Source organism: Mesoplodon mirus (genome assembly GCF_964341445.2).
Source record: "Mesoplodon mirus genome assembly, chromosome: 6".
NCBI lineage: Eukaryota > Metazoa > Chordata > Mammalia > Artiodactyla > Ziphiidae > Mesoplodon > Mesoplodon mirus.
In genome coordinates this window covers 9489090-9506360 of record NC_138982.1, presented here as the reverse complement: position 1 = coordinate 9506360, position 17271 = coordinate 9489090, and the positions used below count along the sequence as shown (strand labels likewise).

General features: G+C 43.8%; 1 protein-coding gene across 12 annotated transcripts in view; it reads left to right on the top strand.

Moving 5' to 3' along the window:
• SLC9A9 (solute carrier family 9 member A9) overlaps positions 1 to 7970 on the top strand; it is a 685122-nt gene extending 677152 nt beyond the window's left edge. For 11 of the 12 annotated variants that reach the window (XM_082624526.1, XM_082624525.1, XM_082624524.1 and 8 more), the window contains 2 exons: positions 6133 to 6238; positions 7508 to 7970. In XM_082624526.1, the coding sequence (XP_082480652.1) occupies positions 6133 to 6238; positions 7508 to 7735 (334 nt within the window). In that variant the 3' untranslated portion in view covers positions 7736 to 7970. The remainder of the gene's footprint in view (positions 1 to 6132; positions 6239 to 7507) is intronic. The other variant, XM_082624522.1, reaches the window with a different exon arrangement.
• The last annotated feature ends 9301 nt before the right edge of the window (positions 7971 to 17271 follow it).

The following is a 17271-nucleotide window of genomic DNA, read 5'->3' as shown; positions in this document are numbered from 1 at the left end:
ATTCCATATATATGCGTTAATATATGATATTTGTTTTTCTCTTTCTGACTTACTTCACTCTGTATGACAGACTCTAGATTCTTCCACATCACTACAAATGACACAATTTCATTCTTTTTTATGGCTGAGTAATATTCCATTGTATATTCTTGATAGCTTGTTCTTGAAATAGAGTGGCTGCTTCAAAGACAGAACCACACCTTTACATTCTCGGAATGTGCCAGTGCAGAATGGGAAGTCCTCCCTCAAGGTAGAGAGAACAGAGTGATGAAACAGCTTAAAGAAGAGGGCTTTTGGTTGGACTCTTAAAGCCTTCCTCCAACCTGAACCCCAAATACACCTCAGCAAAATTTTTCATCACATACTTAAGCAAGATGGCAAGACAGTGTGTCCAATTACAGAATCCAATCCAACATATCCTAAGGAAGAGGGAGAACACACTCAATTCAATTTGTTAGCCCACATTTCCTGTGAAATAAAGCATAAAGGGTGTGATTTGTATATTGGAATCAAAGAATGATGGGGTGTGTACAATTTGGGGCTATCCTCTACTTGTTCTGTTCATGGATGCTGAGTAAATACCAGCGTGGGGACTCAGCAAGTCCATAGCAAGTGGGACCTGGTTTCCTGCAGTAACATATGGGCTTGGAGGGCAAGGTCAGCTCCCACTCTGGGATGCACTTACCCTTCCCCAGCCACCTGCCATTGATCCCTGACCATCTCTGGTAGCAAGTCAGCCCTGGAAGTTAAATGTGCTCTGGAAAGGGAGGTAAAGATAGTTTAGAAGAGAATCGAAAAGCCTTCTGATTACACATTTCTTGATCTGTAAAATGGGACTATAATACCCACCTACAGTTGTAAAGAGAAAATAAGATATAGAGAAATGTCTTATAAATAAAAAGATGCAGGCTGCATTCCTAAAAAGATAAATGTGCTTTCCTTCTCTACACACCTCTGAATTAACAAGAATTTTTTCCTGATAAAAAGACCATTTATCAAGCTTATACATACAAACACATGCAAATGCTCCCAATAGGCACAAAGTCTTCCTACACAAGCCAAGATGCAATGCTTCATTATTCCACTCTCAGGTGTAACATTATCAAGACTGTATCTTGTTGAACCAAGTTGCAGACCCATCCCTCAGGGACAAGTTGAAACAATTGGTATTAGTCAGGTCTGGGTTCTGGGCAAAATGGGCTTATCTTATACCTATACTCACCCTAAAAATGATGGCTTTATGGACATAAGAGGCCATGTTCTTTTTCTTCCTATTTAAGATCTAAATCTCACATGGAGGGCAATACTCTGGAGAGAGACCACTGTGTTCCATACTTGCCTGATCATCAGTTGCCTGGGCCATTGAAAATTCAGAGTCCCAGGCCACTTCCCAGACCTGCCAAATCAAAATCTCCAGAGCAAGACTTGGACATCTGAATTTTTAACAAATGCCAAGATGGTCTTCACAATGAGGCATGTTTAGAGAAAGCCAAGATAGAACATAGCTCTTCAGTGTTCTGAAATCAAAGACTTTTCAAGAAGTCCAGGAACAGGGGCATGTTAGTCTTCTCAGGCTGCCCTAACAAAATACCATAAAATGCTGGCTTAAACAACAAAAAGTTATTTTATCACAGTTCTGGGGACTGGAAATCTGAGCTCAGGGTGTCAGCATGGTCAGGTTCTGGTGAGAACTCTCTTCCAGGCTTGCAAACAGGCACCACCTCACTGTGTGTTCACATGACCCCTTTGTGGACATGTGGAGAGAGAGAGAGCAAACTCTCTGGATTCTCTTCTTATAAGGACACTAATCCCCTCAGGAAGGCCCCACCCTCATGATCTCATCTAACCCTAATTACCTCCCAAAGGCACCATCTTCAAATACCATCACAGTGAGGGTCAGGGCTTCAACATGTGAATTTTGGGAGAACACAAATATTCAGTCCATAGTACAGGGCAATGGGGCTTACTCCCTTCAAAGGGGCAGATGTTTTTTGTGGAGCTGGATCTTTGCTTGGGGTTTCTGCATCTGACCACTCTATGTAGGACCGTGTTATGAGAGGCATAGGCAGGAGCAAGCTGTGCACTCATTGGTTTTGGCAACTTACAAGGGACAAAACATGAGGACTTAGAATAATCAAAACAAACTAACAAAAGAGAGAAATCAATGTCACCACTATTTTGGATGTTGGTTCAGTTAAGCACTAAATTTAGCTCTGGACCTGCTGATAGCAGATGCATTTTCTCCTTTGGCCTGAGTTAATTGTCTTTCTTATTTCACACATGTTAAATTCTGGGTAGAGTTCCAGCTTTTACTTACATCTCCTGAACCAGACTGCTCTTCCCAAACTTATGCCCTTTAAAGATGAGAAAAGTCATTGTTTTTTTTCCCCCCAGAGCTTAACATTTCATCTCAATGCATTTCGAGCTTATTAGAAAAGCAAAACTAGCTGTACCAGAAATACCCAATGGGGAATATCTCTCTCTCCGAACGTATACTAGAACCTGATAAGAAAAATAACACATTTTGCAAAATCGGCAGTTGGGATTTCCTGTAGATCAAAAGAGTTTTCTTACTTTTTAATAATTCAGGTAATCCTGGAGATTCAGCCACTTTCCAGATACTGCTCAGCAATGAAGAACTCAGAAAGTCACTGAGTCCCCAATTCCAAATAAGTTATCCAATTAGATGAGACTTGTTACTCAGTGTCTCTATACCAGCAGGAAGGTGCCCAATGTGGTGGAAATGTCTGGGGTCTCGGGCCCAGCTCTGCCAATAACTAACTGGCTGTGTTCCACTGAGCAATTCTTTTACTCTCTTTGAGCCTGTTTTCATCATTAATTCAACAACTATTTCTTGAACATCTAAAATACGCCAAGCGTTGTATCCAGCTGAAGGGGACAGCCCTGCCCTCAAGGAGACCACTGTCTAGAGACAAGGGAGCTTTCCATTCTATAATGTAATTGTTAATTTCCTTGTGTGGGTACTTCAGTAGTTTAGTGCATAATATAAAAACATGTGAGTATATGAAGGAACAAATGAATGATTGAATGAGTGAAGCACAAAGTTGTTTTCTAACCACTTTATTTTATGCCGTTACCACATGGTCCCCTTTCTCTAATAACCTAGGCCCAAGAGATCCATCTCTGACTTGACCTTCCTTAGACTTTTACCCTCAGGAAATCCTCATTTGTTGGCTGTAATCTGCTCCCTTCATTCTTCCCTTGACACAGTTACCCAGAATCCACCTCCATCACTCATAATACCCCTGAATATTTTCCTAAACTATAAATTCAACGAACATCCACTGAGCACATTATATATGGCAATCATTGGGCAAACCAAGACGCTGGAGAACGTAGACTCTGGTCCACGTCTGCCGTGTCTGCGGATGGTGCTTACACGTTCCGTTCACTTTTTTTTTTTTTTTTTTTTTTTTGCGGTACGCGGGCCTCTCACTGTTGTGGCCTCTCCCGTTGCGGAGCACAGGCTCCGGACGCACAGGCTCAGCGGCCATGGCTCACGGGCCCAGCCGCTCCGCGGCATGTGGGATCTTCCCGGACCGGGACACGAACCCGTGTCTCCTGCATCGGCAGGCGGACCCTCAACCACTGCGCCACCAGGGAAGCCCCCGTTCCATTCACTTTTGCCACGTGGTGTATGTGTCCTTCTTTTGACTTGCCTGCCGCTACTGAGATGCCAGCAGAGCCAGAATGGCATCATGAGTTTCCTGGAAGAGTCTCATGTCAGCAAATGCTCCCACCTCTCACCTACTACCTGACTCCAGCCCCCCATACAACAATGTTTAACCCAAATAGCTATTTTCGGTGTAGGAGCAGCTCAAATCTTCCAACCACTAACTAGCCTGTGACTCCCAATGCTGCAGCAAATGCCAGGAGTGCCACTCTCTCATCTCTACCCTCATATCATCTCCTTTCTGTTATTTGCACAATCATTGACACACCACTCTCTCCAGAAAGTATTGCTTAGAAAATAACGTTTTTAAATAAAATAGCATTTGAATGGCCTGTGAAAGTGTAACACCTCTGTTCCATGTTATTTCAGTTAGTATCCATGGCAATGCTTGAGGCTCACAGGGGTCAGTCACTAGACCACAGGTCATAGAGTCGGTGAGGGGCAGAGCTGGCAGTTGTGCCCAAGTCTTCTGAGTCGAAAATCCCAGAGCTTGTCCAGAGGGGCCAGATGGTAGCCCATGTGGTCCAGGCCTCACAGTCACAAAAAGCTACAAAGTAAGTCATTAAGTGTTAGCCCCAATAACAAGACACATAAAGTTGAAGAGATACCTCATCAGGATGAAAAGAAGAAAATGTGCCTTGTGCAAGTTTAAATTTGTGTTTTCCTTTTGTGACATGATTTTGGCATTTTGATTTTTCATTATACTGAGAACCTCAAACAATGGAAGTTGCCCAAGCCTCTCTTAAACAACAGACTTCATGTTTATTTACACAACATTGCTAAAAATGTTGCTTACTTGCTGTCACTTTTCCATCTGGAAATAAAATTGCCTGGATTTTCTTTGATTTATACTCCAGTTGTATAATATATATATCGACCACCTCACCTCCCTAAAAAAAAAAAAAAAAATTTTCCCTGATCTATGCACACCATAAAACCTAGTAAGACCACATGCCCCCTGCCTGAGAGGGTCCGCAGCTCACCAGCAGGGGTGCTGTCTGCAAGCTTTTCTCTCTAGAGAACCAGTTGGTCACATGCATGATTCTGCTCTGATAAATTACCTTTCACTAGGGGATGACCGTGGTGGATTCAAATAGCAAAGGGAGCCTCCGGATTATTTAAAATCATCATATCTCTAGGCTTCAATTCTTTCATCCCTAAAATGAAGGTAATAACACTCTGTAATAAAAATTAATGGCAAATCATCAAGGACTTTCCAGAGTTGTAGATAGACTTACAAGATGTTGCAGGGAATGCCAGGTTCTGAGCTTTAATATCTTCCCTGTCCTTAACTGAGCACAACCGCTGCTCATCTGAAAAGAGTCGTCAAGTTTTCTATTCGTAGTTGCAATTACAGACCCTCTTAAGCATCTTTTCAGTCGCTCTCCTCACATCATAACTAGGCTGTGTTCATGAGCCTCACCAGCTTTGTCCCCACTGTGGTGGTGAGTGATTTGAAGCCAGAGGCAACCAGATTCCTGGCCCATGTGGGCCGCACCCTCCTGTCCCACACGCTCAGAGCATCCCAGGCATGACAGAATGGTGTCACCATCCAGCCGTGGGTGGGTTCCAGTAGAGCCATCGCCTAGATTACCTCTTGTCTTGAGTGCCTGGGGGTGACTGTACATCCTCACAAGCTGATGGTAACTGCTTTCCATTTTGTTTTCCCTTTCCCTATTTATTAGAGCTTTTCAGAAAGTTGATGAGGTGACCTATTCTCCAGAAGAGGAAATAATACAAAGCTTAAAAGCTGTTTCTGATAGAATGGTGAAATAATTTCGCTACTTTTCTTGGAGGAAAATAAATAAATAAATAAGGCAACCTGAGGCAGCCTCTAGGGATTTCATTATTGATAGATTTGGAGGGAAACATAACGGCTTTAGATGAACAGGTTTTCCTTTTAACTTGTTAGAGCATTTCGGGATGAAGAGAGGGGAAAGACAGGTGCTAGACAGTAGAATAAACCTGGCTCCAGCTTATTTACATTATTTCGTATGGCGATGCATTGATGTATGAAGTGTAAAGTGACTGTGTTGAATAGTGAAAATAAAGTATTTTGGTAAACAATCTCTGTTCACTACCCAGTCCTAGAATGAGTGAACGTTTTATGAAATACCTCTTGCTTCTTTGTGACAATTACCTCTGGTTTAAGCTGTGTGTACGGTTTTAGGAAAACACAGTCTTGTATGCTGCTATTAAAGTCATTCAGGTCGAGGCGCCATTTCTCCATGATTAAAGACCACGAGGAGGGCTGGGAACGTGTGTGGAGCAAGGAATATAGCTAGCCATTTTTGCGGGCCAAATTACCTCCTAAATGAGGGAGTAGGCGATTTAAGTGTAAAAATAACTGTCTCTTTCGTGGCATGCAAATGTTTGTGCTGTGTAAGAAACTAAATCCTGGCTTCCTCTTGGCAAGTATTCCCTAACAGGCCTCGCAGATATCTGAAACCAATTTTAACCCACTCTGGTCCTCCGCTGACCACGACATTACCTGAATGGTGCGGCCCAGTTTCCAGACTGCTCACCAGTCCTCAGGCCTATGGGGTGAGTAAATATCCCGAGAGGGACAGGCATGGTGAATACTGATGAGCCTGGGAACCTCGGAGCTATTTCTTCCCAGCATGAGGAGGAAGCATTTTTAAAATTCATGGCACAAAGGATCATCTCCCTTCTCTTTTCAGCTGTTGCTGATGTGGGCTCATTCTTCTTTTTAAAAATGCAATTTTTTTTATTGTGACCAATGTTTTTAACCATAAAATGAATTTAGAAAGTATAAAAGAAGGAATGTGCCCTCACAAAGTGCTGTGTTTTGAGGTTTAGAATATTAGGCCTGTGCTTTATAGCTCAAGGGGGTGGAATCAAAAATGCTGAGGAGCAATTAGAATCCTTTTCAGTAAATCAGAGTGTCAGGGATTGGTGAGGAACAGAATCTTGGAGTTTGTGGCACCCTTGGAGGTTGTCCAGCTGGCTGACCCCTTGTCTAAACAGAGAAAAAGGCGTCTCAGATCTCAGACATGCTCAGGACACCACAGCGTGAGCCAGTGGTTCTCAAAGTGTGTCCTCAGACCGGCAGCCTCAGCATCACTTGGAAACTTGTTAGAACTGCAAATTCTCAGGCCCTACATCAGAACTCTGGTCTCAGGGGCCCAGCATCTGTGCTTCAACAAGTGATTCCAAGACAGGCCAAAGTTGGAAACCACTGAGCTGAGGTCACCTAGCCATGGTTCATTCTACAGGTAATTTCCTGTGGTTTTCCAAAAACCAATGGAAGAAGAGTTGAGATTTTAATTACGTTCTTTAAGGGAAGCTCTGTCTGAGGAAAACTTTAGTGGCCAGATCTAGTTCATTTCCACCATTATCTGCTATGGTAACTTCCAACCCTTTTTAGCCCTGTGACACTCATCCCACGAAACGTGCTGTGAGGATATACTTTTCAAAGAAAATATAACAGACATTGAGTTTTAAGAATTTTGTGATAGGCAGGAGTGTTACAAAACCTACATTGAGAATCATTCCGTACTCTGAGGTTACAGGATTCTGCAAACTCCTAACTCCTCTTACCCAGATTAGGTATCCATTCAAACAATCCACTGCATTTTATTTTAACTTCCTTATCCATAGAGGTGCTCAATTAGCACATGTTCCCTTACCCACAGAGAGGGAAAACGTGACATCTGCCATACCAGCAGCTTCAGCTGAGACAAGACAGGGCAGTTAAAAAAGGAAAACAAACATCCTAGTTTCTAACACTGTAGGACTGCTATTGTTTTCTGCTTTTATCAGGAAGTGACCTCTCTTTCTTTCCAAAACCAGGAACAGCTCAAAGGGGATGATGTAGAATGTATTGTAAACCAGGATGAACTGGCCATGAATTACCCGGAGCAAGCGACCTCACCCTGCAGCCCTCCTGCAAGGCCGGGTCTGGACCAGAAAGCTTCACCCCAGACTCCAAGCAAGGAAAACATTTATGAGGGGGACCTTGGCCTAGGAGGCTATGGACTCAAGCTTGAGCAAACTCCGGGTCAATCCCAGCTGAATTAATGGGCGTGAACAGGGCCGAGGCAATCACAGGTAACGCAGGGATCACAGAGGACCAAGCCAAGCCGATGAGGCTGCGTGGGGGAGAGGCTGGAAAATGTATGAAGAGCATAAATTGGAGAGATTCAAAACCTTATCACGTGCATCCTCTGGTGCCTGCAGAAATGAGAATTTATTATCAACCCTCTATATTACGCAACTGCATCTAAGTTTTTGATGGCGCCGTTTTTATTAATGAATTGGGTCGGGTGGGAAGGGTACAGAGGGGAGGGAGGGAGGAGTCTAGCTGCTGGGAGGATGAGACAGATGTGCTGTGTCTGCAGGGTGTTTCTTTTCTGTGTGCAGCTCTCTGGGCCCTTTACTCAGATTTGGGATTCTCTTCCCTTCATTAAGGAGAGTTTAAAAATCAGAAAAAGAGTTTCTGAGCTTAAATGCGTGCCTCGTAAGCTGGAGGGAATGCCCAGTTCTTCAGGAAGTGAGACGTTTTATATGTTTAGAAACTAGGCTCCCTCTCGCTCCGAATGACCCACGGATATTTGCCCACATAAGTGCTTGCTTGATACCACTGCTGACGGCCTCACAGAGCCCGCGGCGCCTGGGGACCGGCTGTTCTCCGCATCCTCTTCAAGTTGCTCTTCCTGTTGCTTGAAGCTGTAGGTGACAGCTTTGTTGCACTCTGCACTAAATGCAGTGCCACTCTTCACCTTGGTAGGACCCCTTCCAGGGACAGCAGACCTCTTCTCCATACCATGTTTCAGCCTTCTTGTCCTTGCTTGCATCTGAGTCACTTCCTGGCTCCGTGGCAGGTCCCTCCGTCTGCTGAGTGATGAGATTCCTTAGCACAGGTTCCTCCCCACACAGCAGGATTTGGGACAGGAACCCTGACCTGTCCTCCAGTTCCAACTCTCACAGCTCAACAGCAGCGCAGGGGCAGGAGCGAGAGGATCGGGGCTGAGGATGCACAGAGACCACACGGAAGAGACAAGAACGCAGCATCAGGAGCATTTTTACAAGGCACGGCTCATGGCCCATGGTGGGGAGACCAACGCAATAGCTTTTAATTTAGCTGCACAACTTTTAAGCCATTAAGATACCTCAAACACAGCTTCTCTTGAAATGCAAATGTTAATATCAGACTCCAAGAAAAAGCAGACCCCAGTCACAGGTGCCTAGGCTCTGATGAGTCTGTGCCTGAGGTAGGTAGGAATGGCATCTTCCTGGGGCCCAAAGCTTGGAAGTAACATAGGCTTTGCTGACCAGTTATTTGGCTTTAGTCATGAACCATGGTGGTGCCGGGCACGCCACTATGCAGATTCTCTTGCTTTCCAAACAGTAGAATCCAGGGGCACAAATTGTTTTCTACTCAACTAAGTATAACATGGTCATTCTGGGTAAATATGGCAAATGGCAAAGCAGGAAGTTTTCTAATTTGACTTAATCCTAATAAAATTTTGTTTAAAAGCACGATTGTTTTATTTATGTATTTAAAGCCATCTTCTACTGTCTACGCCCATTGGCAGTGCTAAGCCCTTGCTCTCGAAGTGCCAGGTGAAGGGGGACTGAAAGGTGATGTAAGGACGATGCAGGGGTCCTCTGGGCCAGGAAGAGCCATGGGGGCTACTGGCCTAGCCAGTGACGTGGGCTGGGAGGATGTGAGAAGGGAAGGCGGAGTCAGGCAGAGGGGAGCACCTCCTCCTTTCACCCTGCAGGGGACCAGAAACTTCCAAAACAGGGGAGGAGGTGCTGGAGGAGAAAGGACGGAAGGAAAGGCGGGAGAGAGGCTTCATCTTATTTCTGCCTTTATCATGTGAAACGGAGGGATGAGAACTTGATGTTTTGTTTCTTTTCCTCTGCGTGGAGAAAGACACATCAGGGAAAGAGAAGATCCCCCCAAAACAGACCAGCGTTAGTGAGGGAAGGAGTGGAGAGAAGGGAGAGAAATATGACACACTGGATGGAAGTGAGGCGGGGTGGGGAGGGGAAGATACATCGTCTACACCCGGTACCAACTGGCTAAGAGGGCAGACCAAAAATAGCCTCCTGGCCCACAGGCAAAGCCCTCTTCCTGCTTGGAAAAATATCTCTTTCCATCTGAACATCATGAACCATTACCCACAAGGAGAATGAGGGCTGTTTAATCTGGGCTGGACCACTTATCCCAGCTGACTCCAGGTAGGTATGATATTGTGAGTTTGAGGAAATGTGTGTCCCGCCCAATTGGACAGGGTTCCAGCTTCAAGATGTGATAACCAGTCTCTTTCCCTCTGAATCAGACCAAGACCAGAACAGAGGCTAGCTAGTGTCCCAGTTAGCAATTCATAAAACCAAATTCCCTTTCTGCTCCTGTTGTGAAGCATAATAATATATGATCTTAAGAAATGCTCTGTGCTTTGATTAGCAGCATCAGGATGGTGGAATTCAAACCTATTATTTACTGCCAGTTTCTAATGAATAATGAAGGCAAAGGAGCTTTATTCAAACCATTAATGCTTGCATTCATTATTAGAGCTTTAAACAGGACCCTAATTAATTCACCTAAGGTTCTTCCTTGAACTTCTTACCGTGTATACATCACACTCACATACACACACACACACACACACAGAGTTCCTTTCACTGTCAGGGTCGCAGCTAACGTCTCTGTCATGTTCTCCCTGGTACTCGGCACACGTCTGAGCAAGTCTGAAGCCTGGTGGCAAGTGCCATCACGGTCTTCATTCATGAAGTTTCTGGAAACTTCTTGGAGGACAACTTAATGATATAAATGGAAGCTGAAAATTCAAATATCCTTTGACTCACCAATTTCATAAGCAAAATTTTTATTCCAGATATTTGAGAATTGTATACATATAAAGAATATTTATTAAAACAACTGAATTGCCATCCTGGTTAAATAAAACATGGCACAGCCATCTCATGAAACAGCACCATAAGTACTGATATGGAATGATCTCCAAGATATATTGTTAAACAAAAAGAGCAAGGGGCAGAACAGATGGTGTGCTGTCATTCTGGATGTTGAAGAAGCAATTGGTAGTATGATTGCCTCTTAAGAATTAAAGAGAGATTTCTCACTTTTGCAGCTTTTGGGTTTTGTACACTGTAAATGCACTATTTATTCAAAATAAGAAGAAGAAGATTCCTATGAAGCAACACATTAAGGTACTGAGTTGTCATAGGACGTAAGGACTGGAAAAGCTATTTTACACTGCAATCTTTGAGACCTTGAGAATACCAAGTATAACATCAATAGTTTACTCATTTGCATCATTCAACATACATGGGTGCAAACTACGTAAAAGATCTTTAAAATTCAAAGACATGTGACTCAGTCCCGTCCAGCCCATATCTAGTAGAGACAGAGAGCTAAAAAATAATGTCTCCTTATAAAGTATCAAAACATACAGTAAAGCTATAGTAGCCAAAACAGTGTAGTATTGACCCGAAAATAAGCAAAGCATCAAGAAAATCTACTACAAAGGACAGAAGTTGACTCATGAATATGTTTAGAAACTTAATATATAAAAAGTGTCATTTCAACTTGGGGGCATGGATGAATAGAATAATATTCAATAAATAGTATGGACCAGTGGACTTTCAATTTGGAAAAAGAAAGAAAATTAGGTAATACCCTCAAACATCATAAAATTAAATGCCAAGTAACTTTAACAGCTAAATGTAAAAAATAAAGCTACAGAATAACACAAAATATAAAATAGAATATGTAAATAACCTTGGCATATGGATGGTCTTCCTGAGAAAGATGAAAACCAAAAGCAAAGAATGATACAATTGACTACATAACAATACAAAATTTCTTATAATTAAAGACACGATAGGGCTTCCCTCGTGGCGCAGTGGTTGAGAGTCCACCTGCCAATGCAGGGGACATGGGTTTGTGCCCTGGTCCGGGAGGATCCCACATGCCGCAGAGCGGCTGGGCCCGTGGGCCATGGCCGCTGGGCCTGCGTGTTGGGAGCCTGTGCTCCACAACGGGAGAGGCCACAACAGTGAGAGGCCTGCATACGGCAAAAAAAAAAAAAAAAAAAAAAAGACACGATAAGCAAATTTTTTTTTAATGAAGTGGAGAAATACACACTTTTTGTTTGTGCAACTAAGGATCATTCTTCAAAATATACAAAGAGGGCTTCCCTGGTGGCGCAGTGGTTGAGAGTCCGCCTGCCGATACAGGGGACACGGGTTCGTGCCCCAGTCCGGGAAGATCCCACATGCCATAGAGCGGCTGGGCCCGTAAGCCATGGTCGCTGAGCCTGCACGTCCGGAGCCTGTGCTCCGCAATGCAAGAGGCCACAACAGTGAGAGGCCCGCGTACCGCAAAAAAAAAAAAAAAAAAAAAAGTGTATATATATATATATATATATATATATACAAAGAACTTTTACTGATGCATGAGAAAAGAAAGAAAAAAACTACCAAATAAAAAAATATGTCAAGAAATGTAGAATCAAATATGTATACCTTCTATCCAGACTTCTACTTTTAGGCATCCCTGTAGAAAAGAAATACTTGGCGTCTATGCATAAGGAAGTGTACAAAATGATATTCATTGTGACACTGTTATTGCAAAATACTGGGGGGGGGGAATGTTCTTCAATAGCAGAAAAGGTGGACAGAGGATTAATCTCCAAAATATATAAACAGCTCATGCAGCTCAATATTAAAAAAAACGAACAACCCAATCCAAAAATGGGCAGAAGACCTAAATAGACATTTATCCAAAGAAGACATACAGATGGCCAAGAAGCACATGAAAAGCTGCTCAACATCACTAATTATTAGAGAAATGCAAATCAAAACTACAAAGAGGTATCACCTCACACCAGTTAGAATGGGCTTCATCAGAAAATCTACAAACAACAAATGCTGGAGAGGGTGTGGAGAAAAGGGAACCCTCTTGCACTGTTGGTGGGAATGTAAATTGGTAAAGCCACTCTGGAGAACAGTATGGAGGTTCCTTAAAAAACTAAAAATAGAATTACCGTATGATCCAGCAATCCCACTACTGGGCATATACCCAGAGAAAACCATAATTCAAAAAGACACATGCACCCCAATGTTCATTGCAGCACTATTTACAATAGTCAGGTCGTGGAAGCATCCTAAATGCCCACTGACCGACGAATGGATAAAGAAGTTGTGGTACATATATACAATGGAATATTACTCAGCCATAAAAAGGAATGAAATTGGGTCATTTGTTGAGACGTGGGTGGACCTAGAGACTGTCATACACAGTGAAGTAAGTCAGAAAGAGAAAAATAAATATCGTATATTAACACATATATGTGGAACCTAGAAAAATGGTACAGATGAACTGGTTTTCAGGGCAGAAATACAGACACAGATGTAGAGAACAAACATATGGACACCAAGGGGGGAAAGCGGCGGGAGGTGGAGGTGGTGGTGTGATGAATTGGGAGATTGGGATTGACATGTATACACTGATATGTACAAAATTAATGACTAATAAGAATCTGCTGTATACAAAAATAAATAAAATAAAATTCAAAAAAAAGATAAATTAGTGGAAAAAAGATTGCTAAGCAAAGCAATTTAATTCTTTCTATTTGAAATTTTTTGAGAAATGTTAATGCCTGCATAGCACACCATCAATAAAACTCCTTTTAAAAGGTTTAAAAAAATAGCAGAAGAGTTAACTAAACTGTATTATACCCATACTCTGCAGCAGTTAGTTATACTCTATGTAGAGATGGACCCATACATATGCACTCACATGGAAATATTTTCAAGATAAATTGTTAGTGAAAAAACAGTCTGGAATGATCCACAGCAGACTGATAACAAAAAGAGGAGTGGGAATAGGAGGACTGAATCAAGAGAGCCTTTTGGTTTATCCGCATTACTTTAAATTTTTACAGTGATACCATTTTCATTTATGATCTGTTCTTAGAATGGCTCTGGCTTCAAGATGGAGGTGGGGAGTGAAGGTATGGTCAAGCAAGGCTTCAAGGAGGAACTTACATTTGAATGAAGTCTTGAAAGATGAGAGGATATGACCAAGCAGACATGATGGGTGCTGGCCCATGGGGCAAGAGGCACAGTGGATCATTAGAATATGGAAAAGTCATTCCAATCAAAGGGAACAGCCTGGGCAGAGACAAAGGGGTATGAAGCAGCCTGGCACATTAGAGAAACTATAAATTATGCCACATGGGGCTGTTTATGTGTTTGAGTGTGAGAAAATGGAAGAATAAGAGATCATTCTGGAGATGTAGATCAAATGAAGTAGTCTGGGTCATGATCCTTTGAGAATGGGGAGCTACTGAAATATTTTAAACAGGATTGTGAGGAGACGGAGTGCAAGTAAGACTGGGAGTTGGTGCAATAATCCAGTTAGGATGCTATTTTACTAGCCCAGGAGAGAGATGATTAGAGACTTAACTCAGGTGGAATCAAGGAGGATGCAGAAGGGACACCTTCTAGATGGGTTTCAGAGTGAGAATCTACAAGGCTGGTGACTGATTGGATATGGAAGGTGAGGAAGCTGGAGGAGCCCAGAACAATCCCAAGTTTAAGGCTTACGTGACAATAGGTTGACGGCTCCATTCACTGAGGGTATTAGGAGGAGGAACAAGGAAAAGCCCGTGGATTCAGCTCTGGACATGCTGAGCCTGAGGTTCCCATGTAGAGCTTCACGGAGCTATCCAGAGGTTTACAAGCATCTGAAGTTTAAGGAAAATGTCCAGGCTGGAGGTGTGTGGTTGGAGGGATGAGATGTGCATCACAGCTTCACTGAAGAGTTTCTCAAATGCCACATGACCTTCATCACCTGTCTCTAACTCCTGCAAAGAAATTCCGGTATGCCCTCCCCATAAAAGGACCGTGTCAGAATCTCCAAGAGGACAAGCATATTTTTCCTCGAAAGGCACCACAGATGAGTCTCACTCAATCCCTGGGGAGAACCACCGACAAGAAGAAGAAAAAGAGAGTCGGACAGAGGCTAAGTGCTACATTCAGTGGATAGACAGTGTGCACCCGTGAAAAGAGCCTGGATGAGCCCTCACGGAGAATTCAAGAAGCTCTGGCATTCTGGGGACAAGGAAGTAGCTCAGAGAAACATCGGTTTCTACCGTTACTGTTCTAGTGGTCGTGTACAACGGCCCTACCTCTCCTCAGCTGTGATACTTTTGCTTGTCAACTCGGCTATGATATAATCCCCAGTCATTCAAACACTAATCTAGGTGTTAACTATGAATGCATATTTTGTAGATGTGATGAACATCCATCATTAGTTGACTTTAAAGGAGACTGGGCTAGCTAATCTGGGTGGGCCTGATTCAATCAGTTAAAGGCCTTCAGAGCAGAACTGAGGTTTCTGAGGAGGAAGTTCTGCTTGTGACCGCTGTGTCACCTCATACCAGAGACTTCCAAACTGCCCACTCTGATGGCCTGCCTGCCAAGATTGCCCTCCCTCACCTGATCTCTCTCCCCTCCCTCTTCCCTTCCCCTCTCCTTCCAGAATGGACCAGAAGGACAAAGACTATAAGAGCAATGCTCACACAAAATAAATGAAACAGGCAGATTATTTGATCAATTCAAATGTTTTTGAAAGGAGCACTTCAGGGATTTGTCTCTAAAAAAACCACCTTCCATGCTGTATGCTGATTTACTCATAGTGTTGCCCCAATCTCTTATCCCTGTGTGTGGAGATACATAGCACAGTTCAAGGATAACTGATGTCCATAGGATGATCCTGAAGCACGCTTTTTTTTTTTTTTTTTTTTTGCAGTACGCAGGCCTCTCACTGTTGTGGCCTCTCCTGTTGCGGAGCACATGCTCCAGACGCGCAGGCTCAGCAGCCATGGCTCATGGGCCCAGCCGCTCCGCGGCATGTGGGATCTTCCCAGACCGGGGCATGAACACGTGTCCCCTGCATCGGCAGGTGGACTCTCAACCACTGCACCACCAGGGAAGCCCCTGAAACACACTATTGAAGTACTTGTGAGATTAGCCCAGAAGCCTTCAGGTGTGTTTATTGCTGAGCGTGGGCAGCCGTTAGGCTAGGTTTGGGGAGGTTGCAAGGATAAGACTCCTGCCTATGGAAGGTTCCATAGTCTTCCCAAATATTGTCCATCAACCTGTCTTTCCTTCAGTTTCACAAACATTTATTAGAGGCTTACAATACTGCTGATAATCCAAGTTAGGAATTGCCAGTGTCAACATCCTTAATGGGATCAGTCACGATGGCACAGATGACTAATGGTGAGTCCAGACAGCACATGAATTCAAAGACATCTTGGTTCATTGCATCACCTCAACAGGCAGACTGATTCATTTTAGCAACAAGTACAGAGGAGAGGGGAGCTCCACCAAGCCAGCCTGGAGGTAAAGGAGGGGACTGGGTCATCTGCACCTTGGCATTACAGGAGGCAGCTTCTTCCCACTGGGAACTGGTGAGTGGGAGGGGAGCAGCTCAGCAAGGACCAAACACAAGAGATCAGATTCAAACGCCCCCTACTTCAGGATGTGGCCTAAGCAATGCAGTCATACTGTGAAACTCACCCATCCTTTGCCTGGTCTACAGGCAGCCTTCAGTTCACCAAAATCATCAGGTCCCCCTCCCTGAAACCCCACTGTCCACTCACTATCCTGCAGATGGCCAGCACTCAGGATATGCTGACTTAACAGAACTGAACTGAATTCAGTCATGGCTTGGTAGAGCTTGGTTGTACCTGGCACCATGCCTAAAGGGAAAAAGGAAAAATGACAAAAGGAAGAAAAGGAAACAAATATTAGTTGACCTTTTGATATGGGCCTCACTTTTCCAGATACAATATCTCATTTTATCCTCACAACCACCCTAGGAGCATCACATTTCAACTCCCGCTTTACGTGCGTGGACCTGGGAGAAAGGGACGTTAAGTCTTGGCCTAAGATCACGCAGTTGATTCATGGCAGAGGGGAGTTTTGAACCCAGAACCGTATAGTTCCAAAGACCATGACTTCTTCCCCAATTATACCAGGCTGCAGGCAGACTTAGCACAAGTCTGTCAATATGCACTAAGAACCCCTGATGTCCCAACATCAGGGGCAGAAAACCAGACAGATGCACCTCAGCTTCATGAGGTTTACAGTGATCAGACAAATGTTATGGTACTAGTACTGGCTGAACATTGGAGGGGCCGGGAGAGCTTTACAAGCTCCTGATGCTTGGGTCCACCCCTGCGATCCTGACATAACTGCTCTGGGCTGTGGCCTGAACGTTAAGATTTATTAAAGCTTCTCAGATGATTCTGATGTGCAGCCAAGGTTGCAAACCACTAGATGAAAGGGATTTTGGAGGAGGGAGCAATATCATCCAGTTGCAGAAAATCATCAAAGAGGAAGTGGTGATTGGGATGGGCGGTGCAAACTGGGAATGTGGACCCAGGGGACAGTCTAGGGAAGGGGAAGAGAAGGGCAAACGGTGACGGCAGGGGCTGGAGGGCGCATCCCTGGCATCCTGCTTGCTGGGGCAACAAGGAACCACACAATGGCTAAGAAGTAACAGAGGTGAT